At 42.0% G+C, this 25,966-nt stretch overlaps 1 protein-coding gene across 4 annotated transcripts in view; it reads right to left on the bottom strand.

The window, feature by feature from the left end:
• The window catches only part of LOC139754511 (uncharacterized), a 301,969-nt gene that overhangs the window by 24,370 nt on the left and 251,633 nt on the right, over positions 1-25,966 (bottom strand). For all 4 annotated transcript variants that reach the window (XM_071671800.1, XM_071671803.1, XM_071671801.1 and 1 more), the window contains exons 3-4: positions 24,342-24,478; positions 18,652-18,794 (exon numbers count right to left, since the gene is read on the bottom strand). In XM_071671800.1, the coding sequence (XP_071527901.1) occupies positions 18,652-18,794; positions 24,342-24,478 (280 nt within the window). The remainder of the gene's footprint in view (positions 1-18,651; positions 18,795-24,341; positions 24,479-25,966) is intronic.

The raw sequence follows: 25,966 nt of genomic DNA, 5'->3' as shown, positions 1-25,966 counted from the left end.
CACCCTCCTGCATGTTCAGGCCCCGATCACACAAAATCTTTTTCACTCCATCTTTCCACCTCCAATTTGGTCTCCCTCTTCTCCTTGTTCCCTCCACCTCCGACACATATATCCTCTTGGTCAATCTTTCCTCACTCATCCTCTCCATGTGCCCAAACCACTTCAAAACACCCTCTTCTGCTCTCTCAACCACGCTCTTTTTATTTCCACACATCTCTCTTACCCTTACGTTACTCACTCGATCAAACCACCTCACACCACACATTGTCCTCAAACATCTCATTTCCAGCACATCCATCCTCCTGCGCACAACTCTATCCATAGCCCACGCCTCGCAACCATACAACATTGTTGGAACCACTATTCCTTCAAACATACCCATTTTTGCTTTCCGAGATAATGTTCTCGACTTCCACACATTCTTCAAGGCCCCCAGAATTTTCGCCCCCTCCCCCACCCTATGATCCACTTCCGCTTCCATGGTTCCATCCGCTGACAGATCCACTCCCAGATATCTAAAACACTTCACTTCCTCCAGTTTTTCTCCATTCAAACTCACCTCCCAATTGACTTGACCCTCAACCCTACTGTACCTAATAACCTTGCTCTTATTCACATTTACTCTTAACTTTCTTCTTCCACACACTTTACCAAACTCAGTCACCAGCTTCTGCAGTTTCTCACATGAATCAGCCACCAGCGCTGTATCATCAGCGAACAACAACTGACTCACTTCCCAAGCTCTCTCATCCCCAACAGACTTCATACTTGCCCCTCTTTCCAAAACTCTTGCATTTACCTCCCTAACAACCCCATCCATAAACAAATTAAACAACCATGGAGACGTCACACACCCCTGCCGCAAACCTACATTCACTGAGAACCAATCACTTTCCTCTCTTCCTACACGTACACATGCCTTACATCCTCGATAAAAACTTTTCACTGCTTCTAACAACTTGCCTCCCACACCATATATTCTTAATACCTTCCACAGAGCATCTCTATCAACTCGATCATATGCCTTCTCCAGATCCATAAATGCTACATACAAATCCATTTGCTTTTCAAAGTATTTCTCACATACATTCTTCAAAGCAAACACCTGATCCACACATCCTCTACCACTTCTGAAACCACACTGCTCTTCCCCAATCTGATGCTCTGTACATGCCTTCACCCTCTCAATCAATACCCTCCCATATAATTTACCAGGAATACTCAACAAACTTATACCTCTGTAATTTGAGCATTCACTCTTATCCCCTTTGCCTTTGTACAATGGCACTATGCATGCATTCCGCCAATCCTCAGGCACCTCGCCATGAGTCATACATACATTAAATAACCTTACCAACCAGTCAACAATACAGTCACCCCCTTTTTTAATAAATTCCACTGCAATACCATCCAAACCTGCTGCCTTGCCGGCTTTCATCTTCTGCAAAGCTTTCACTACCTCTTCTCTGTTTACCAAATCATTTTCCCTAACCCTCTCACTTTGCACACCACCTCGACCAAAACACCCTATATCTGCCACTCTATCATCAAACACATTCAACAAACCTTCAAAATACTCACTCCATCTCCTTCTCACATCACCACTACTTGTTATCACCTCCCCATTTGCGCCCTTCACTGAAGTTCCCATTTGCTCCCTTGTCTTACGCACTTTATTTACCTCCTTCCAGAACATCTTTTTATTCTCCCTAAAATTTAATGATACTCTCTCACCCCAACTCTCATTTGCCCTTTTTTTCACCTCTTGCACCTTTCTCTTGACCTCCTGTCTCTTTCTTTTATACATCTCCCACTCAATTGCATTTTTTCCCTGCAAAAATCGTCCAAATGCCTCTCTCTACTCTTTCACTAATACTCTTACTTCTTCATCCCACCACTCACTACCCTTTCTAATCAACCCACCTCCCACTCTTCTCATGCCACAAGCATCTTTTGCGCAATCCATCACTGATTCCCTAAATACATCCCATTCCTCCCCCACTCCCCTTGCTTCCATTGTTCTCACCTTTTTCCATTCTGTACTCAGTCTCTCCTGGTACTTCCTCACACAGGTCTCCTTCTCAAGCTCACTTACTCTCACCACCCTCTTCACTCCAACATATATATATAGATATATATATATATATATATATATATATATATATATATATATATATATATATATATATATATATATATATATGAAGAAGGTGGTGAGAGTAAGTGAGCTTGGGAAGGAGACCTGTGTGAAGAAGTATCAGGAGAGACTGTGTACAGAATGGAAAAAGGTGAGAACAATGGAAGTAAGGGGAGTGGGGGAGGAATGGGATGTATTTAGGGAATCAGTGATGGATTGCGCAAAAGATGCTTGTGGCATGAGAAGAGTGGGAGGTGGGCTGTTTAGAAAGGGTAGTGAGTGGTGGGATGAAGAAGTAAGAGTATTAGTGAAAGAGAAGAGAGAGGCATTTGGACGATTTTTGCAGGGAAAAAATGCAATTGAGTGGGAGAAGTATAAAAGAAAGAGACAGGAGGTCAAGAGAAAGGTGCAAGAGGTGAAAAAAAGGGCAAATGAGAGTTGGGGTGAGAGACTATCAGTAAATTTTAGGGAGAATAAAAAGATGTTCTGGAAGGAGGTAAATAGGGTGCGTAAGACAAGGGAGCAAATGGGAACTTCAGTAAAGGGCGTAAATGGGGAGGTGATAACAAGTAGTGGTGATGTGAGAAGGAGATGGAATGAGTATTTTGAAGGTTTGTTGAATGTGTCTGATGACAGAGTGGCAGATATAGGGTGTTTGGGTCGAGGTGGTGTGCAAAGTGAGAGGGTTAGGGAAAATGATTTGGTAAACAGAGAAGAGGTAGTAAAAGCTTTGCGGAAGATGAAAGCCGGCAAGGCAGCAGGTTTGGATGGTACTGCAGTGGAATTTATTAAAAAAGGGGGTGACTGTATTGTTGACTGGTTGGTAAGGTTATTTAATGTATGTATGACTCATGGTGAGGTGCCTGAGGATTGGCGGAATGCTTGCATAGTGCCATTGTACAAAGGCAAAGGGGATAAGAGTGAGTGCTCAAATTACAGAGGTATAAGTTTGTTGAGTATTCCTGGTAAATTATATGGGAGGGTATTGATTGAGAGGGTGAAGGCATGTACAGAGCATCAGATTGGGGAAGAGCAGTGTGGTTTCAGAAGTGGTAGAGGATGTGTGGATCAGGTGTTTGCTTTGAAGAATGTATGTGAGAAATACTTAGAAAAGCAAATGGATTTGTATGTAGCATTTATGGATCTGGAGAAGGCATATGATAGAGTTGATAGAGATGCTCTGTGGAAGGTATTAAGAATATATGGTGTGGGAGGCAAGTTGTTAGAAGCAGTGAAAAGTTTTTATCGAGGATGTAAGGCATGTGTACGTGTAGGAAGAGAGGAAAGTGATTGGTTCTCAGTGAATGTAGGTTTGCGGCAGGGGTGTGTGATGTCTCCATGGTTGTTTAATTTGTTTATGGATGGGGTTGTTAGGGAGGTAAATGCAAGAGTTTTGGAAAGAGGGGCAAGTATGAAGTCTGTTGGGGATGAGAGAGCTTGGGAAGTGAGTCAGTTGTTGTTCGCTGATGATACAGCGCTGGTGGCGGATTCATGTGAGAAACTGCAGAAGCTGGTGACGGAGTTTGGTAAAGTGTGTGGAAGAAGAAAGTTAAGAGTAAATGTGAATAAGAGCAAGGTTATTAGGTACAGTAGGGTTGAGGGTCAAGTCAATTGGGAGGTGAGTTTGAATGGTGAGAGGCTGGAGGAAGTGAAGTGTTTTAGATATCTGGGAGTGGATCTGTCAGCGGATGGAACCATGGAAGCGGAAGTGGATCATAGGGTGGGGGAGGGGGCGAAAATTTTGGGAGCCTTGAAAAATGTGTGGAAGTCGAGAACATTATCCCGGAAAGCAAAAATGGGTATGTTTGAAGGAATAGTAGTTCCAACAATGTTGTATGGTTGCGAGGCGTGGGCTATGGATAGAGTTGTGCGCAGGAGGATGGATGTGCTGGAAATGAGATGTTTGAGGACAATGTGTGGTGTGAGGTGGTTTGATCGAGTAAGTAACGTAAGGGTAAGAGAGATGTGTGGAAATAAAAAGAGCGTGGTTGAGAGAGCAGAAGAGGGTGTTTTGAAGTGGTTTGGGCACATGGAGAGAATGAGTGAGGAAAGATTGACCAAGAGGATATATGTGTCGGAGGTGGAGGGAACGAGGAGAAGAGGGAGACCAAATTGGAGGTGGAAAGATGGAGTGAAAAGGATTTTGTGTGATCGGGGCCTGAACATGCAGGAGGGTGAAAGGAGGGCAAGGAATAGAGTGAATTGGAGCGATGTGGTATACAGGGGTTGACGAACTGTCAGTGGATTGAATCAAGGCATGTGAAGCGTCTGGGGTAAACCATGGAAAGCTGTGTAGGTATGTATATTGCGTGTGTGGACGTGTGTATGTACATGTGTATGGGGGGGGTTGGGCCATTTCTTTCGTCTGTTTCCTTGCGCTACCTCGCAAACACGGGAGACAGCGACAAAGTATAAAAAAAAAAAAAAAAAAAAAAAAAAAAATATATATATATATATATATATATATATATATATATATGGTTTAAAAAGCGAGATATACATAAGTATACTTATGTAAGTAGGAGAGATGGCCAGAGAGCGTTATTGGATTACGTGTTAATTGACAGGCGTGCGAAAGAGAGACTTTTGGATGTTAATGTGCTGAGAGGTGCAACTGGAGGGATGTCTGATCATTATCTTGTGGAGGCTAAGGTGAAGATTAGTATGGGTTTTCAGAAAAGAGGAGTGAATTTTGGGGTGAAGAAGGTGGTGAGAGTAAGTGAGCTTGGGAAGGAGACCTGTGTGGGGAAGTACCAGGAGAGACTGTGTACAGAATGGAAAAAGGTGAGAACAATGGAAGTAAGGGGAGTGGGGGAGGAATGGGATGTATTTAGGGAATCAGTGATGGATTGCGCAAAAGATGCTTGTGGCATGAGAAGAGTGGGAGGTGGGCTGTTTAGAAAGGGTAGTGAGTGGTGGGTTGAAGAAGTAAGAGTATTAGTGAAAGAGAAGAGAGAGGCATTTGGACGATTTTTGCAGGGAAAAAATGCAATTGAGTGGGAGAAGTATAAAAGAAAGAGACAGGAGGTCAAGAGAAAGGTGCAAGAGGTGAAAAAAAGGGCAAATGAGAGTTGGGGTGAGAGACTATTAGTAAATTTTAGGGAGAATAAAAAGATGTTCTGGAAGGAGGTAAATAGGGTGCGTAAGACAAGGGAGCAAATGGGAACTTCAGTGAAGGGCGTAAATGGGGAGGTGATAACAAGTAGTGGTGATGTGAGAAGGAGATGGAATGAGTACTTTGAAGGTTTGTTGAATGTGTCTGATGACAGAGTGGCAGATATAGGGTGTTTTGGTCGAGGTGGTGTGCAAAGTGAGAGGGTTAGGGAAAATGATTTGGTAAACAGAGAAGAGGTAGTAAAAGCTTTGCGGAAGATGAAAGCCGGCAAGGCAGCAGGTTTGGATGGTATTGCAGTGGAATTTATTAAAAAAGGGGGTGACTGTATTGTTGACTGGTTGGTAAGGTTATTTAATGTATGTATGACTCATGGTGAGGTGCCTGAGGATTGGCGGAATGCGTGCATAGTGCCATTGTACAAAGGCAAAGGGGATAAGAGTGAGTGCTCAAATTACAGAGGTATAAGTTTGTTGAGTATTCCTGGTAAATTATATGGGAGGGTATTGATTGAGAGGGTGAAGGCATGTACAGAGCATCAGATTGGGGAAGAGCAGTGCGGTTTCAGAAGTGGTAGAGGATGTGTGGATCAGGTGTTTGCTTTGAAGAATGTATGTGAGAAATACTTAGAAAAGCAAATGGATTTGTATGTAGCATTTATGGATCTGGAGAAGGCATATGATAGAGTTGATAGAGATGCTCTGTGGAAGGTATTAAGAATATATGGTGTGGGAGGCAAGTTGTTAGAAGCAGTGAAAAGTTTTTATCGAGGATGTAAGGCATGTGTACGTGTAGGAAGAGAGGAAAGTGATTGGTTCTCAGTGAATGTAGGTTTGCGGCAGGGGTGTGTGATGTCTCCATGGTTGTTTAATTTGTTTATGGATGGGGTTGTTAGGGAGGTAAATGCAAGAGTCCTGGAAAGAGGGGCAAGTATGAAGTCTGTTGGGGATGAGAGAGCTTGGGAAGTGAGTCAGTTGTTGTTCGCTGATGATACAGCGCTGGTGGCTGATTCATGTGAGAAACTGCAGAAGCTGGTGACTGAGTTTGGTAAAGTGTGTGGAAGAAGAAAGTTAAGAGTAAATGTGAATAAGAGCAAGGTTATTAGGTACAGTAGGGTTGAGGGTCAAGTCAATTGGGAGGTGAGTTTGAATGGAGAAAAACTGGAGGAAGTGAAGTGTTTTAGATATCTGGGAGTGGATCTGTCAGCGGATGGAACCATGGAAGCGGAAGTGGATCATAGGGTGGGGGAGGGGGCGAAAATTTTGGGAGCCTTGAAAAATGTGTGGAAGTCGAGAACATTATCTCGGAAAGCAAAAATGGGTATGTTTGAAGGAATAGTGGTTCCAACAATGTTGTATGGTTGCGAGGCGTGGGCTATGGATAGAGTTGTGCGCAGGAGGATGGATGTGCTGGAAATGAGATGTTTGAGGACAATGTGTGGTGTGAGGTGGTTTGATCGAGTAAGTAACGTAAGGGTGAGAGAGATGTGTGGAAATAAAAAGAGCGTGGTTGAGAGAGCAGAAGAGGGTGTTTTGAAATGGTTTGGTCACATGGAGAGAATGAGTGAGGAAAGATTGACCAAGAGGATATATGTGTCGGAGGTGGAGGGAACGAGGAGAAGAGGGAGACCAAATTGGAGGTGGAAAGATGGAGTGAAAAAGATTTTGTGTGATCGGGGCCTGAACATGCAGGAGGGTGAAAGGAGGGCAAGGAATAGAGTGAATTGGAGTGATGTGGTATACAGGGGTTGACGTGCTGTCAGTGGAGTGAATCAAGGCATGTGAAGCGTCTGGGGTAAACCATGGAAAGCTGTGTAGGTATGTATATTTGCGTGTGTGGACGTGTGTATGTACATGTGTATGGGGGGGGGGGGGGGTTGGGCCATTTCTTTCGTCTGTTTCCTTGCGCTACCTCGCAAACGCGGGAGACAGCGACAAAGTATAAAAAAAAAAAAAAAAAAAAAAAATATATATATATATGGAATGAGAAGCGTGGGAGGTGGGTTGATTAGAAAGGGTAGTGAGTGGTGGGATGAAGAAGTAAGATTATTAGTGAAAGAGAAGAGAGAGGCATTTGGACGATTTTTGCAGGGAAAAAATGCAATTGAGTGGGAGATGTATAAAAGAAAGAGACAGGAGGTCAAGAGAAAGGTGCAAAAGGTGAAAAAGAGGGCAAATGAGAGTTGGGGTGAGAGAGTATCATTAAATTTTAGGGAGAATAAAAAGATGTTCTGGAAGGAGGTAAATAAAGTGCGTAAGACAAGGGAGCAAATGGGAACTTCAGTGAAGGGCGCTAATGGGGAGGTGATAACAAGTAGTGGTGATGTGAGAAGGAGATGGAGTATGTTGAAGGTTTGTTGAATGTGTTTGATGATAGAGTGGCAGATATAGGGTGTCTGGGTCGAGGTGGTGTGCAAAGTGAGAGCGTTGGGGAAAATGATTTGGTAAACAGAGAAGAGGTAGTAAAAGCTTTGTGGAAGATGAAAGCCGGCAAGGCAGCTGGTTTGGATGGTATTGCAGTGGAATTTATTAAAAAAAGGGGGTGACTGTACTGTTGACTGGTTGGTACGGTTATTTAATGTATGTATGACTCATGGTGAGGTGCCTGAGGATTGGCGGAATGCGTGCATAGTGCCATTGTACAAAGGCAAAGGGGATAAGAGTGAGTGCTCAAATTACAGAGGTATAAGTTTGTTGAGTATTCCTAGTAAATTATATGGGAGGGTATTGATTGAGAGGGTGAAGGCATGTACAAAGCACCAGATTGGGGAAGAGCAGTGTGGTCTCAGAAGTGGTAGAGGATGTGTGGATCAGGTGTTTGCTTTGAAGAATGTATGTGAGAAATACTTAGAAAAGCAAATGGATTTGTATGTAGCATTTACGGATCTGGAGAAGGCATATGATAGAGTTGATAGAAGGTATTAAGAATATATGGTGTGGGTGGCAAGTTGTTAGAAGCAGTGAAAAGTTTTTATCGAGGATGTAAGGCATGTGTACATGTAGGAAGAGAGGAAAGTGATTGGTTCTCAGTGAATGTAGGTTTCCGGCAGGGGTGTGTGATGTCTCCATGGTTGTTTAATTTGTTCATGGATGGGGTTGTTAGGGAGGTGAATGCAAGAGTTTTGGAAAGAGGGGCAAGAATGAAGTCTGTTGTGGATGAGAGAGCTTGGGAAGTGAGTCAGTTGTTGTTCGCTGATGATACAGCACTGGTGGCTGATTCATGGCATATATATATATATATATATATATATATATATATATATATATATATATATATATATATATATATATATATTTTTTTTTTTTTTGCCGCTGTCTCCCGCGTTTGCGAGGTAGCGCAAGGAAACAGACGAAAGAAATGGCCCAACCCCCATACACATGCCTTGATTCAATCCACTGACAGCACGTCAACCCCGGTATACCACATCGCTCCAATTCACTCTATTCTTTGCCCTCCTTTCACCCTCCTGGATGTTCAGGCCCCGATCACACAAAATCTTTTTCACTCCATCTTTCCACCTCCAATTAGGTCTCCCTCTTCTCCTCGTTCCCTCCACCTCCGACACATATATCCTCTTGGTCAATCTTTCCTCACTCATTCTCTCCATGTGACCAAACCATTTCAAAACACCCTCTTCTGCTCTCTCAACCACGCTCTTTTTATTTCCACACATCTCTCTTACCCTTAGGTTACTTACTCGATCAAACCACCTCACACCACACATTGTCCTCAAACATCTCATTTCCAGCACATCCATCCTCCTGCGCACAACTCTATCCATAGTCCACACCTCGCAACCATACAACATTGTTGGAACCACTATTCCTTCAAACATACCCATTTTTGCTTCCCGAGATAATGTTCTCGACTTCCACACATTCTTCAAGGCTCCCAGAATTTTCGCCCCCTCCCCCACCCTATGATCCACTTCCGCTTCCATGGTTCCATCCGCTGCCAGATCCACTCCCAGATATCTAAAACACTTCACTTCCTCCAGTTTTTCTCCATTCAAACTCACCTCCCAATTGAATTGACCCTCAACCCTACTGTACCTAATAACCTTGCTCTAATTCACATTTACTCTTAACTTTCTTCTTTCACATATATATATATTTTTTTTTTTTATTATACTTTGTCGCTGTCTCCCGCGTTTGCGAGGTAGCGCAAGGAAACAGACGAAAGAAATGGCCCAACCCCCCCCCCCCCCCATACACATGTATATACATACGTCCACACACGCAAATATACATACCTACACAGCTTTCCATGGTTTACCCCAGACGTTTCACATGCCTTGATTCAATCCACTGACAGCACATCAACCCCGTAAACCCCATCGCCCAATTCCTCTATTCCTTGCCCCCTTTCACCTCCGCTGTTCAGGCCCCGATCACACAAAATCTTTTTTTTACTCCATCCTTCCCCCTCCAATTTTGGGCTCCCCCTTCTCCTCGTTTCCCCCACTCCGCACATATATCCCTTGGTCCATCTTTTTCCCCACTCATTCTCTCCATGTGCCAAACAAATTCAAACAAAACCCCCTTCTGCTCTCTCAACTACACTCTTTTTATTTCCACACATCTCTCCCCCCCTTTCCCCCTTTTTTTACTTCTCATCAAACCACCTCACACCACACATTTCCCAAAAATCCATTTCACACACCCCCCCGTAACAAACTCAACCATAGCCCACGCCTCGCAAACCCTACAACATTGGAACCACTATTCTTCAAACATACCCATTTTTTCTTTCCGAGATAATGTTCCGATTTTCCCACACATTTCAAACCCCCAAAGGATTTTCGCCCCACCCTCCCCACCCTATGATCCATTTTCCGCTTCCCAGGGTTCCTTTCCGTTTGCCGGACCCACCCCCAGATATCTAAAACATTTTTAAATTTCCCCTCCGGGATTTTTCCCTCCTTTTCCCCAACTTACCTCCCAATTGACTTCCCCTCAACCCCCTACTTTTCCCTTTAATTCCCAATTTGCCCCTTATTCCCCTTTTCCCCTAACTTTCTTTTTTCACACACTTTCCCAAAACCCTCATTCCACCAGCTTCTGCATTTTCTCAAAAGGGAATCAGCCACCACGTGAACCCATCAGCGAAAAAACAACTGACTCATTTCCCCAAAAGCTCTCTATCCCCAACAGACTTCATACTTGCCCCTCTTTCCAAAACCTTGTTTTCCACCTCCCTAAAAACCCCCTTCCATAAACAAATTAAAAAAAAACCCTGGGACATCACACACCCCTGCCGCAAACCTACATTCCCCTGAGAAAACCCAAACACTTTTCCCCTCTTCCTACAAAGTACCCTTCCTTTTACATCCTCGATAAAAATTTTCCAGGGTTCTAACAACTTGCCCCCCAAAAACCCTATATTTTTAATACCCCTTCCCCAAAGCATTTCTATCAACTCTATCATAAGCCTTCCCCCCGATCCCCAAAAATTTTTCATAAAATCCCCTTTTCTTTTCTAAGTAATTTCTCACATACATTTTTCCCAAAACCAAAAAACCCGATTTCCAAAACATCCCCTACCACTTCTTAAAACCCCACCGGGTTTTTCCCCCCAACTGAATCTCTGTACCAAAGCCCTTTACCCTCCAAACAATACCCTCCCAATAAAATTTTCCAGGAATACTCAACAAACTTAAAACCTCGTAATTTTGAGCATTTACTTTTATCCCCCTTTTCCTTTTAAAAAAGGCACTATGCAGCATTCCGCCAACCCAGGCAAACCCCCCCCTGAGTCCCTAACATACAATTAAAAAACCTTAAACCAACCCTCCCAAACAAATACAGTTCCCCCCCCTTTTTTAAAAAATTTCCAAATGCAATACCATTCCAAAAACCTTGCCCTTTTCCGGGTTTTTTCCTTCCGCAAAGGGGTTTTACAAACCCCTTTCTGTTTACCAAAAACATTTTCCCAACCCTCTCCTTGCCTCCACCCCCGACCAAAAACACCCTATTCGGCCCCTCAACATAAAAAAACAAAATTTAACAAACCCTTTTAAAAAAAACTAAAATTTTCCCTCTCCCTTTTCACAACACCCAAATACTTGTGATCACCTCCCCCGTTTTCCCCCCCTTTACCCGAAGTTCCCCATTTGCTCCCCCTTTCCTTTAAAGCACTTTATTTCCCCCCCTTCCCAGAACATCTTTTTATTCCCCCTAAAATTTAAGATACTCCCCTCCCCCCCCAACCTTCCCCATTTTTGCCCCTTTTTTTTCCCCCTTTTTTGCCCCCTTTCCCCGCCCCCCCGGGCTCCTTCCTTTAAAACATCTCCCCCCCCAAATTCCCTTTTTTTCCCCGGGAAAAATCCCTCCAAAGGGCCCCTCCCTCTCTTTCACTAATAACGTTTCTTCTTCATCCCACCCCTCACTAAACCCCTTTCCCAAACAAACCCCCCTCCCATCTTCCATGCCACAAGCACTTTTCGCAATCCATCAACCGGGGTTTCCCCAAATACATCCCATTTCCCCCCCCCACCTCCCCTTCTTTCCCTAACGATTTTTGCAGGGAAAAAAAAGAATTGATTGGGGGAAATTAAAAGAAAAGACAGGAGGGCAAGAAAAGGTGCAAGAGGTGAAAAAAAAGGCAAATGAAGTTTTGGGGGGGAGAGATAAAAATTTAAAATTTTTTGGGGGAATAAAAAAATTTTCTGAAAAGGGGGTAAATAAGGGGGCGTAAGACAAGGGGGCAAATGGAACTTTTAGTAAAAGGGGGAAAAAAGGGGGGGTGAAAAAATTTGGGTTTGGGTTTTAGAAGGAGAGGATGAGTATTTTTAAGGGTTTTTTTGAATTGTTTTGATGAAGAGTGGGAGAAAAAGGGTGTTTTGGGTCGAGGTGGTGCAAAGTGAGAGGGGTTTGGGAAAATGATTTGGTAAACAAGAAGAGGAAATAAAAACTTTTCCCGGGAAAATAAAGCCGGGAAGGCAGCAGGTTTTGGGGTGGTTTAATTGGGAGTGGAATTTATTAAAAAAGGGGGGGACTGAATTTTGACTGGTTGGGAAGGGTTTTTTAAAGTTTTTGACTCAAGGTAGGTCCTGAGGAGGCGGGAAACTGCATAGTGCCCTTTTTACAAAGGGAAAGGGGAAAAGGGGTGATGCTCAAATTAAAAAGAGGTATAATTTTTTTGAGTAATTTCCTTTGGGAAATTATATGGGAAGGGGAATTTATTGAGAATTTTAAGGATTACAAGAGCATCAGATTGGGGAAAGCATTTTGGTTTTAGAAGTGGTAAAGGGTGTGTGGATCAGGGGTTTTGGGTTTTAAGAATGTAAATTTTTTAAAAAACTTTGAAAAAACAAAAGGGTTTGTATGTACCCTTTATGATCTGGGGAAAAGGGATATGATTTGAGTTTTAAGAGGGTGGTCTGTGGAAGGTAAAAGAAATATAGGTGTTTGGGGGGAAAATTGTTAGAAGCAGTGAAAAGTTTTTATCGAGGAGTAAGGCATGTGTACGTGTAGGAAGAGAGGAAAAATGATTGGGTTTTCCCTGAATGTAGGTTGCGGGAGGGGTTGTGATGTCTCCATGTTTTTTAATTTGTTTATGGATGGGGTTTTTAGGGAGGGAAAGCAAAAATTTTTGGGGAGGGCAATTTTGAAGTCTGTTGGGGAAAGAAGAGCTTGGAAATGATCAGTTTTTGTTCCCCCGATGATACAGCGCTGGGGGCGGGTTTTATGGGAGAAACTGCAGAAGCAGGGGAAAGGAGTTTTGGGAAATGTGTGGGGAAAAAGAAAGTTAAGAGTACTGGAAAAAAGAGCAAGGGGTTTTTAGGTACAGTAGGGGTTTTAGGGGCAAATCCCCAAATTTGGGGGGGAAATTTTAAAAGGGGGGGAAAAAAAGGAGGGAAAAGGGAAATTTTTTAAATATCGGAGTGGATCTGGCAGCCCGGGGGAAAACCCTGGAACGGAAGTGGGTCATAAGGGGGGGGGGAGGGGGCGAAAATTTTGGGGGGCCCTTTAAAAATGGGGTGGAAAATCAAACATTTTCCCCGAAAACAAAAATGGGTATGTTTTTGAAGGAATAGAGTTCCAAAAAGTTGAAAGGTTTTCGAGGCTTGGGGTATGGATAGAGTTTTTGCGCAGGAAGGGGTGGATGTGCGGAAAGAGATGTTTAGGGCAATGTTTGGTGGAGGGGGTTTGATCGAGTAAATAAGGGGAAGGTAAAGAGATGTTTTGGAAAAAAAAGAGCGTGGTTTTAGAAAGCAGAAGGGGGGTGTTTTGGGGTGGGTTTTGGGCCCTGGAGAGAAAGAGTGAGGAAAGATTGACCCCGAGGATATAATTTTCGGAAAGGGGGGGAGAAGGGAAAAGGAACCAAATTGGAGGTGGGAAAAATGGGGTGGGAAAAAAATTTTTTTTTTGATTGGGGCCCCAAAATCAGAGGGGGAAAGGAGGCAAGGAATAGAGTGAATTTGGGGCGAGGGGGTATAAAAAGGGGTTACGGGCTGTCATGGATTGAATCAAGGGGATTTAAACGTCCCGGGGGAAACCATGGAAAACGTGTAGGTATGTAATTTTTCGTGGTGGAAGTTGTAATTTCATGTGGGATTTTGGGGGGGTTGGGCCATTTTTTTTTGTCGTTTCCCTTGCGCTAAAAATCGCAAACCGGGAGACCGCGACAAAAAATATAAAAAAAAAAAAAAAAAAAAAAAATATTAATAAATATTTTAAAAAATTTTTATATGGGTTTTAAAAAGTTTTAAATTGACAGGGGGAAAAAGAGCTTTTGGAATGTTAATTGGGGGGAAAAAAGAGGTTGGGGAAACCCGGAAAGGGGTGTCTGATCATTTTCCCTTGGGGGAAGGGTAAGGTAAAAATTGTATGGTTTTTTTGAAAAGAAGGGGTGAAATTTTTGGGGGGGAAAAATTGGTTTAGAGTAAATGAGCTTGGGAAAGGGGACCTTTGTGGGAATACCAGGAGAGACTGGTACAGAAAGGAAAAAAGGGGAAACAATGGGAATTTAAAGGGGGGTTTGGGGGGGAAAGGGATGTATTTTTGGGAAAACAGTTATGGATGCGCAAAAGAAGGTTTTGGCAAAGAGAAGAGTGGGAGGTGGGTTGTTTTGAAAGGGTAGTGATGGGGGGTTAAAAGTAAGAGTATTTGTGGGGAAAAAAAAAAAAGAAGGGAATTTTTCGATTTTTTGGCCCGGGGAAAAATGAATTGAGTGGGGAAGTAAAAAAAGAAAGAGACAGGGGGTCAAGAGAAAGGTGCAAGAGGTTAAAAAAAGGGGAAATGAGAGTTTGGGGTGAAGATTTTATTTAAAATTTTTGGGAGAATAAAAAGATTTTTGGAAGGGGTAAATAAAGGGGGCTTTAAAACAAGGGAGCAAAAAAGGGAACTTTTAGTGAAGGGCCAAATGGGGGGGATAACAAGTAGTGGTATGTGAAAAAGATGGGTAATTTTTAAGGGTTTTTTGAATGTGTTTGATGAAGGGTGGCGATAAAGGGTGGTTTTTTGGGCGAGGGGGTGTGGGAAATGGGGAGGGTTGGGGAAAATGATTTGGGAAACAGAGAAGAGTAGTAAAAGGGTTTGCCGGGAAAATGAAAGCCCAAAAGGGAGCAGGGTTTGGGTGGGATTGCCGTGGAATTTATTAAAAAAAAGGGGGGGCTGTATTGTTTACTGGGTTGGGAAGGTTTTTTTAAAGTATGTATGACCATGGGGGTGCCCGAGGTTGGCGGGAAAGCGGCATAGTGCCATTGTACAAAGGAAAAAGGGGGTAAGGGGTGAGTGCTCAAATTTCCGGTATAAGTTTTTTTGATATTCCCCGGAAATTATATTGGGGGGGTTTTTGGATTGAGAGGGGGAAGGCATGTAACAGAGCATCAAATTGGGGGAAAAGCATGGGTTTCAGAATTTGGGAGAGGGTGTGTGGGTCAGGTGTTTGCTTTTAAGAAAGTATGTGAGAAATACTTAGAAAAGCAAAAGGATTTTTTTGTACATTTATGTCTGAGGGAAAGGGAAAGATAGAGTTATAGAGATGCTCTGTGGGAAAGGGATTTAAAAATTTTATGGTGTGGGGGGCAAGTTGTTAAAGCAGTGAAAATTTTTTTAAAACGAGGATGTAAGGCAAGTGTACGTGTAGGAAAAGAGGAAAAATGATTTGGGCCCCGTGAAAGTAGGTTTGCGGGAGGGGGGTGGGGGGATTGGGCTCCATGGTTGTTTAATTTGTTTTTGGATGGGGTTGTTAGGGGGGGGGGAAATGCAAGATTTTGGGGAAAAAAGGGGGAAGTATGAAAATCTGTGGAAGCGAGAACATTATTCGGAAAGCAAAAAGGGTTTTTTTTGAAGGAAAGGGGTTTCCAACAATTTTGTAGGGTTCGGCTTGGGCTAGGGATAGATTTGTGCGAGGGGGGTGGATTGCGAAAGAGATTTTGGGAAAAATTTTTGGGGGTGTGGGGGGTTTGTCGATAAGAACGTAAGGGTAGGAGATGTGTGGAAAAAAAAGGGTGTGGTTGGAGGCAAAGGGGGTGTTTTGAAATGGTTTGGCCATGGAGGAAGAGTGAGGAAGATTGACCAAAGGATATTGTGTGGGTGGGGGGAAAGAGGAAAAAGGGGACCAAATTGGAGGGGAAAGAGGGAGTGAAAAAGTTTTGTGTGACGGGCCTAACATGAGGGGGTAAGGAGGGCGAGGAATAGAGTGAATTGGATCTTTGGTATCCCGGGGTTGACGTGCTGTCAGTGGTTTGAATCAGGGCTGTGAAGCGTCTGGGGAAAAACCATGGAAAAAGTTTGTAGGTATGTACATTTGCGTGTGGGGACGAAATGTATATAAAATGTGTATGGGGTGGGTTGGGCCTTTCCCTTTCCCTCTGTTTCTTTGCGCTACCTCGCAAACGCGGGAGACAGCGACAAAGCAAAAAAATAATATATATATATATATATATCGGAAAGCAAAAATGGGTATGTTTGAAGGAATAGTGGTTCCAACAATGTTGTATGGTTGCGAGGCGTGGGCTATGGATAGAGTTGTGCGCAGGAGGATGGATGTGCTGGAAATGAGATGTTTGAGGACAATGTGTGGTGTGAGGTGGTTTGATCGAGTGAGTAACGTAAGGGTAAGAGAGATGTGTGGAAATAAAAAGAGCGTGGTTGAGAGAGCAGAAGAGGGTGTTTTGAAATGGTTTGGGCACATGGAGAGAATGAGTGAGGAAAGATTGACCAAGAGGATATATGTGTCGGAGGTGGAGGGAACAAGGAGAAGAGGAGACCAAATTGGAGGTGGAAAGATGGAGTGAAAAAGATTTTGTGTGATCGGGGCCTGAACATGCAGGAGGGTGAAAGGAGGGCAAGGAATAGAGTGAATTGCAGCGATGTGGTATACCGGGGTTGACGTGCTGTCATTGGATTGAAGCAAGGCATGTGAAGCGTCTGGGGTAAACCTTGGAAAGCTGTGTAGGTATGTATATTTGCGTGTGTGGACGTATGTATATACATGTGTATGGAGGGGGGGGGCATTTCTTTCGTCTGTTTCCCTGCGCTACCTCGCAAACGCAGGAGACAGCGACAAAGTATAAAAAAAAAAAAATATATATATATATATACATATATATATATATATATATATATATATATATATATATATATATATAAAACATGTGGTGCCTTTCTTGAGGATAATCAAAGCCTTTTGATATTTACATGAAAGTACCTCATTCTTCAACACTGGAGGGTAATAGGTAACTGTTTTCTCATTCGGCATATATCAAGGGTCACCCAAGAATTATGTACATGGCTCTATTGGGGGAAGCAGGGGGTAAGTCCAAGGGAGGGGTATAATTACCTATTTATACTGTATGGGGAGGGAGTTTTACACTCATGGGGCTCCATCACTTGAGCATTCTCTACTATCATATATCTTAAAATTCATGTATGGTGTCTGCATTAACCATGTCCTGTCATTCTTTTCCATTTATTCACCAATCTTATACTATAAAGAAGTTGGTTACATCTGTTTTAAAAAGTTTTCACTTAATTTCATGTTATGTCCTCTGGTTGCACTATCCCCAAATCTCTCATAGAACTGTTCACTGTCCATAATAAAAATCTAAAAAACTCAAAGGTTGTGATTAGATCAACCTTCACTCTTCTCTCTTCCAAGGTAGGCAAATCTGAACCCTTTACCCTTCCCCTATAACTTAGTTCTGTTCATTCTAGTATGATCTTTGTTGCCCTCCTCTAGACCTTCTCAATTAGCTCTTTGAGCTTCATCAGGTGCACTGACTAAACTTGAGAAACACATTCCAGTTTTGGTCTTTTGTAGGATGTGAATAGCTTGCTGAATACTTCCTTATCCATATACTTGAGAGCTATTTTGGCATTTGCCAGCAGATACTTTGTCGCTCTTACTGTTCTCTAATATGGGACTCTGGTGAACAGTTAGGTAAAATGTCAACTCCCAAGGCCTTCTTTCACACTCTGTTTCATCCTCAACACTACATGAGCTGGGGTGAATTTCATTAACCATGTATCTGACCAACTTCGGAGTCTATTCAGATCCCATTGCAAGCTGATACAATCCTACCCACTTTTCACTTCTCTTATGACTTTTGTATCATCTGAAAACATATTCAGGTAAGAGTCCCTACCTTCAGGCAAGTCATTTACATAAGTCAAAAAGAGTAAAGGTCCTAAAACAGAATCCTGTGGCACTCTGCTAGAGGCCTAAACCCATTTAGAGATGGCTCCTCTGACATGTGTCCTTTGTTCCTTTGTACTAAGAAAATCATCCATCCATCGAAAGAGTCTTCCCCTTATCCTGCCTGATCTTCCAGTTTCTTAATCTGCATCCAATGTAGAGGTGTGTCAAGTATTATGGTAGTCAAGATAAAAACAATCCACCAATCCTTCCATTTTGTCTAAGACAACACTCACTCTCTCACAGAAACTTCAGAAGTTCATTACACATGACCTCCTTTCCCTAAAACCATGTTGCCTCTCACTTAGGTAACTTCTCCTATGTAGAAAGTCATCCATTTGCTTCCTGATTATCTTTTCCAGTACCTTACAGACCATACTTGTCAAGGACACTGGTCTGGAGTTCAGCATCTATTCCTGGTCTCCTCTCTTAGAGATGAGTATGACATTTCCCCTTTTCCATTCTGCAAGGACTTTTCCTAAGGGTCAAATTTCTGTTCAAGAAGCTATTTTGCTGAGGCAGGGAAAGGCAAAAAGTTACAAAGAAAACAATTGTCCATGGGCACTTTCATTAAATTCCAATTTTCTGATGTAAAAGCTACAAGAACATTACAGAACTGCATACTATACAATTACTACAATTTTATCTGTAAAATCAACTTAATGTAACTCTTCTGGGTTCACTTCTTTCATCCAAAAGGAATGAGGGTCTTATTAGAAAAATTAATAAGTACACCTGCTGAGGGAGCAATACATACATTAAGGCAGCCCTGGTGGATGAACTGCATTGTACCAGCACATCTACAGGGAGATATGAGAGTATCCAACCCATCTCCCTGTGGGTGGTGGCAGATCCTGCACATAGGCATTGAAGCTGTTGATGATGATGCTGACAACACGCCTGAAAAAGGCACACAAATATCAAACCCTTAAGTTAAAGCATTTGCTTCAGCGCCAATAACAATGAACAGTGAATGCAACTTGCCAAAACCATCATAAGTGCAAAAGCTTACATATATCAGGAAATGGACAAGGACAGTATAAAAGTTGAGAAAACTTAATCACGCTAAGGATGAAGGAAAAGAAGAGCGGGAAAACACACACGAAGACTGAAAGTTGAAAAAGGAGGATGAAGAGGTATGAAAAGAATGAGAAGAGAAATACAAATAGACACATGCATACAAGGATGAGGATATGAAAGAAGAGAAAGATACTGAGATAGAAGTGGAACACGAGGAAAAAGAACCAGATATAAAGAGGAACTGAGAGAAAAAAGAAAAGAGAAAAATGGAAGTAGCAATTGATGGATGATGGTGATGGTAGAAATGTTAAAGAGGAACAAGTGGAACATGAAAAATAAACAGACAGGATGGAAATGGGGATTATGGGAGAAAAATGAGAGCAAGGGAAGAAAAGAGGTAAGAGTCAGCAGAAGTAATGACAATAGATAAAAGGACAGTAAAATAGAGAGAAAAATGAAGAAGACAAGAGGGGGAGAAATAAAAGGGTGAAGGATGACAAAAAAAAAAACTTGGGAAGACAACAGAATTGACAGAGCAAAATGTGGGTCACCAAGAAAATTAAAAAGGATCTAAAAAATTCAAAACAAATAATGAGAGTGGAGGTTAAGTCATTTGTGAGACTGAGTGAGAGGAACTGTGATGCACGCTCAGCTCTGACTAGCTGAAAGGCATTGTCATGACATCTATGAGTAGCTAAGACACCTTTGCTTACAACAGTATATTCTTTCTTCTCTAAAGAAAGAAAAAAAATCCAAATATTTGTTTAATGGGGATTGATCAACTGAAATATGTATGATGCAGACACTTGGTCTATATATTTCTATTAGAAAACCCTGCAAAATTCAGGCTGCTGAAATATGTTTGTGGTGTCAGCAGATGGAATAAAGTAAATAATGCTGAATCATATAAGTGTGGGATGAAAGATAAAGACATAAATGGGGGGGGGGGTTAGGTGTTGCATGATGCTTTGAAGGTTTGGGGCTTGAGCATGCTAGAGGGTGCAAGGTGTGCAATGCATTAAGTAAATTGGAGCAATGTGGTATATCATGGAAGATGAGCAGTCAGTGGACTGAACAAGGTCACATGAAACATTTTGGGGAAACCACAGAAACGTCTGTAGGGCCTGGTTATGGGTAGGGTGCTCTGCTTCAATGCATTATATGTTATGGCTGAAGTGTGGAGGGAAGCAAAAGAGATAATTTCTTCAACTACCTCAGGTACTACTTTGCTGATGTGGGAAATGGCAAATGTAAGAAAAAAGTATATACATATATATATATATATATATATATATATATATATATATATATATATATATATATATATATATATATGAAAGCCGGCAAGGCAGCAGGTTTGGATGGTATTGCAGTGGAATTTATTAAAAAAGGGGGTGACTGTATTGTTGACTGGTTGGTAAGGTTATTTAATGTATGTATGACTCATGGTGAGGTGCCTGAGGATTGGCGGAATGCGTGCATAGTGCCATTGTACAAAGGCAAAGGGGATAAGAGTGAGTGCTCAAATTACAGAGGTATAAGTTTGTTGAGTATTCCTGGCAAATTGTATGGGAGGGTATTGATTGAGAGGGTGAAGGCATGTACAGAGCATCAGATTGGGGAAGAGCAGTGTGGTTTCAGAAGTGGTAGAGGATGTGTGGATCAGGTGTTTGCTTTGAAGAATGTATGTGAGAAATACTTAGAAAAGCAAATGGATTTGTATGTAGCATTTATGGATCTGGAGAAGGCATATGATAGAGTTGATAGAGATGCTCTGTGGAAGGTATTAAGAATATATGGTGTGGGAGGCAAGTTGTTAGAAGCAGTGAAAAGTTTTTATCGAGGATGTAAGGCATGTGTACGTGTAGGAAGAGAGGAAAGTGATTGGTTCTCAGTGAATGTAGGTTTGCGGCAGGGGTGTGTGATGTCTCCATGGTTGTTTAATTTGTTTATGGATGGGGTTGATAGGGAGGTGAATGCAAGAGTTTTGGAAAGAGGGGCAAGTATGAAGTCTGTTGGGGATGAGAGAGCTTGGGAAGTGAGTCAGTTGTTGTTCGCTGATGATACAGCGCTGGTGGCTGATTCATGTGAGAAACTGCAGAAGCTGGTGACTGAGTTTGGTAAAGTGTGTGAAAGAAGAAAGTTAAGAGTAAATGTGAATAAGAGCAAGGTTATTAGGTACAGTAGGGTTGAGGGTCAAGTCAATTGGGAGGTGAGTTTGAATGGAGAAAAACTGGAGGAAGTGAAGTGTTTTAGATATCTGAGAGTGGATCTGGCAGCGGATGGAAACATGGAAGCGGAAGTGGATCATAGGGTGCGGGAGGGGGCGAAAATTCTGGGAGCCTTGAAGAATGTGTGGAAGTCGAGAACATCTCGGAAAGCAAAAATGGGTATGTTTGAAGGAATAGTGGTTCCAACAATGTTGTATGGTTGCGAGGCGTGGACTATGGATAGAGTTGTGCGCAGGGGGATGGATGTGCTGGAAATGAGATGTTTGAGGACAATGTGTGGTGTGAGGTGGTTTGATCGAGTAAGTAACGTAAGGGTAAGAGAGATGTGTGGAAATAAAAAGAGCGTGGTTGAGAGAGCAGAAGAGGGTGTTTTGAAATGGTTTGGGCACATGGAGAGAATGAGTGAGGAAAGATTGACCAAGAGGATATATGTGTCGGAGGTGGAGGGAACGAGGAGAAGAGGGAGACCAAATTGGAGGTGGAAAGATGGAGTGAAAAAGATTTTGTGTGATCGGGGCCTGAACATGCAGGAGGGTGAAAGGAGGGCAAGGAATAGAGTGAATTGGAGCGATGTGGTATACCGGGGTTGACGTGCTGTCAGTGGATTGAATCAAGGCATGTGAAGCGTCTGGGGTAAACCATGGAAAGCTGTGTAGGTATGTATATTTGCGTGTGTGGACGTATGTATATACATGTGTATGGGGGGGTTGGGCCATTTCTTTCGTCTGTTTCCTTGCGCTACCTCGCAAACGCGGGAGACAGCGACAAAGTATAAAAAAAAAAAATATATATATATATATATATATATATATATATATATATATATATATATAACCATGGAGACATCACACACCCCTGCCGCAAACATACATTCACTGAGAACCAATCACTTTCCTCTCTTCCTACACGTACACATGCCTTACATCCTCAATAAAATATATATATATATACATGGTGTGGGAGGTAAGTTGTTTGAAGCAGTGAAAAGTTTTTATCGAGGATGTAAGGCATGTGTACGTATAAGAAGAGAGGAAAGTGATTGGTTCTCAGTGAATGTAGGTTTGCGGCAGGGGTGTGTGATGTCTCCATGGTTGTTTAATTTGTTTATGGATGGGGTTGTTAGGGAGGTGAATGCAAAAGTTTTGGAAAGAGGGGCAAGTATGAAGTCTGTTGTGGATGAGAGAGCTTGGGAAGTGAGTCAGTTGTTGTTCGCTGATGATACAGCGCTGGTGGCTGATTCATGTGAGAAACTGCAGAAGCTGGTGACTGAGTTTGGTAAAGTGTGTGAAAGAAGAAAGTTAAGAGTAAATGTGAATAAGAGCAAGGTTATTAGGTACAGTAGGGTTGAGGGTCAAGTCAATTGGGAGGTAAGTTTGAATGGAGAAAAACTGGAGGAAGTAAAGTGTTTTAGATATCTGGGAGTGGATCTGGCAGCGGATGGAACCATGGAAGCGGAAGTGGATCATAGGGTGGGGGAGGGGGCAAAAATCCTGGGAGCCTTGAAGAATGTGTGGAAGTCGAGAACATTATCTCGGAAAGCAAAAATGGGTATGTTTGAAGGAATAGTGGTTCCAAAAATGTTGTATGGTTGCGAGGCGTGGACTATGGATAGAGTTGTGCGCAGGAGGGTGGATGTGCTGGAAATGAGATGTTTGAGGACAATGTGTGGTGTGAGGTGGTTTGATCGAGTAAGTAATGTAAGGGTAAGAGAGATGTGTGGAAATAAAAAGAGCGTGGTTGAGAGAGCAGAAGAGGGTGTTTTGAAATGGTTTGGGCACATGGAGAGAATGAGTAAGGAAAGATTGACCAAGAGGATATATGTGTCGGAGGTGGAGGGAACAAGGAGAAGTGGGAGACCAAATTGGAGTTGGAAAGATGGAGTGAAAAAGATTTTGTGTGATCGGGGCCTGAACATGAAGGAGGGTGAAAGGAGGGCAAGGAATAGAGTGAATTGGATCGATGTGGTATACCGGGGTTGATGTATATACATACACGTCCACACACCAAATATACATACCTATACATCTCAATGTACACATATATATACACACACAGACACATACGTATATACCCATGCACACAGTTCACACTGTCTGCTTTTATTCATTCCCATCGCCACCTCGCCACACATGGAATACCATCCCCCTCCCCCCTCATGTGTGCGAGGTAGCACTAGGAAAAGACAAGACAACAAAGGCCCCATTCGTTCACACTCAGTCTCTAGCTATCATGCAATAATGCCCGAAACCACAGCTCCCTTTCCACATCCAGGCCCCACACAACTTTCCATGGTTTACCCCAGACGCTTCACATGCCCTGATTCAATCCACTGACAGCACGTCAACCCCGGTATACCACATCGATCCAATTCACTCTATTCCTTGCCCTCCTTTCACCCTCCTGCATGTTCAGGCCCCGATCACACAAAATCTTCTTCACTCCATCTTTTCACCTCCAATTTGGTCTCCCTCTTCTCCTCGTTCCCTCCACCTCCGACACATATATCCTCTTGGTCAATCTTTCCTCACTCATTCTCTCCATGTGCCTAAACCATTTCAAAACACCCTCTTCTGCTCTCTCAACCACGCTCTTTTTATTTCCACACATCTCTCTTACCCTTACATTACTTACTCAATCAAACCACCTCATACCACATACTGTCCTCCACCCTCTTCAACTCTCTCAACCACACTCTTTTTTATTAACACACTTTTTTCTTACCCTTTCATTACTTATTGATCAAAGCACCTCACACCACATACTGTCCTCAAACATTTAATTTTCAACACATGCACCCTCATCTGCACAGCCTTATCTGCAGCCCATGCCTCGCATCCATATTACACTGTTGGAACTGATAATATTTTCAAACATGCCCATTTTGCCCTCCCAGGTAACAAACTCTCTTCCCACACATTCTTCAACCCTCCCAGAACCTTTGGCCCCTCATCCATTCTATGACTCATGTCAAATTTCATGGTTTCATTTGCTGCCATGTCCACTCCCAGGTATCTGACACACTTCACTTCCTCCAACAGTTTTTCTTTCCGGTTTTCTGTATTTTCTTTAGTAAAAACTCTAATACCATCTGTTTCCTAAAAATGACCTCACTAAAAAATGCTCAATAGATCAAATCTGACATATTCACTTCCATTTGTTTTCATAACAAAGTAGTAAAAGAACATTTGGAACTAACCTGTCCTTGAGTATGATGGTACCCTGGGAAAGCCAGTTGCTGCATGGTGTTTCAACTGTTCCTTAAAATCCTCCCCAGGTTCTGACCCACTAAGGGAGGCAGTTTCGATGGCATTCATCCCAGCACCCATTCCACACCTGGCAACAATGAATATCATGTAGAGCTTGCAACTGTCCTACCATCCATTCGATACACTAGAATGATAAGTTTACAATAAAAACATTTGCTGATTTTTCAATTTAAATTTTAATGACAAAATGCATCACAGTATCAAAACATGTACAGTAGCAAACCTTCTTGATAAATATGAGGTGTACACAAGGATAACTCATGAATGAACATAGTGTATGCTGGAGAAGAATCTACAGAATTCAACCACTACAAATAAATGTATGCACATCTAAATGCATATATGCAAATGGATAATTAAAGATATTCATACCCTCAAATACAAGCAAACACATACTCAAGAAAGGGTTATGGGGAATGTCTAAAAATTATGGCAAGATAAAAGAAGTAAATATCATTAGTAATGAAGGTATGACAGCAAAAACATTGTTACTGCATATAGTCAGAGCTTTGAGGTACTCAAAATAATTTTTGGGAGTTGGACAACAACTTGTTAGATCAAGTATAGTTTGACAAAGACAAGTTAAAAAAGAGGAAGACCTGTACAGGTTACTTTCAGAACAATCTAACAGGCAAACAGTGTTCAGGGAGATAAATTTGTCTATCATGAAACATTTAGTAAGGTATGTGGTATGTACTGCTGTTTGCAATACATTGGAGATCACTTGTAAGTGGAAAAAACCTAAGAAGTGTGTGAAATATTTGACAAGAGAAGCACTTCTAATAGACACATTACATTGAGAAAAATTTCGAGATTTTTGGGAAGCAGAAGTAAGTTTTAGAACTTCTGAAAAAGCCAAGGCTTACTTAAAATATGAAAGCAAACTTGTCAAATGAACCAAAAGACATATACTTAGAAAAAATCATACGAGACCCATGAAAAATAAAACCATTTCAGAAGGTAAAAATGCAAAATAATTTTATAAATATACATAGAACAAATCAAGGACCACAAGTTTCAAAGGCTCACTAAGAACAGGAGGCACATATATAGATGACAACCAGAATGATTATGGAAAATCAATGTCAAAAATAACTAAAGATAAATAGCCCTAAAAATATGTCTGCCTAAATAAACATGTGGGTGGGTTGGGCCTTCTATCATCTGTTTCACACAGCAAAGGCAACCGAATGCTCTAACCATAATATATATATATATATATATATAAATATATATATATATATATATATATATATATATATATATATATATATATATATATATATATTATCCCTGGGGATAGGGGATTAAGAATACATCCCACGTATTCCCTGCGTGTCGTAGAAGGCGACTAAAAGGGGAGGGAGCGGGGGGCTGGAAATCCTCCTCTCTCTTTTTTTTTTTTTTTTTCCAAAAGAAGGAACAGAGGGGGCCAGGTGAGGATATTCCAAAAAAGGCCCAGTCCTCTGTTCTTAACGCTACCTCGCTATCGCGGGAAATGGCGAATAGTATGAAAAAAATATATATATATATATATATATATATATATATATAT

This window comes from Panulirus ornatus, chromosome 17 (genome assembly GCF_036320965.1).
Source record: "Panulirus ornatus isolate Po-2019 chromosome 17, ASM3632096v1, whole genome shotgun sequence".
NCBI classification, from domain to species: domain Eukaryota; kingdom Metazoa; phylum Arthropoda; class Malacostraca; order Decapoda; family Palinuridae; genus Panulirus; species Panulirus ornatus.
Note: the sequence above shows the minus strand (reverse complement) of the source record. Positions and strands in the feature narration are given on the sequence as shown.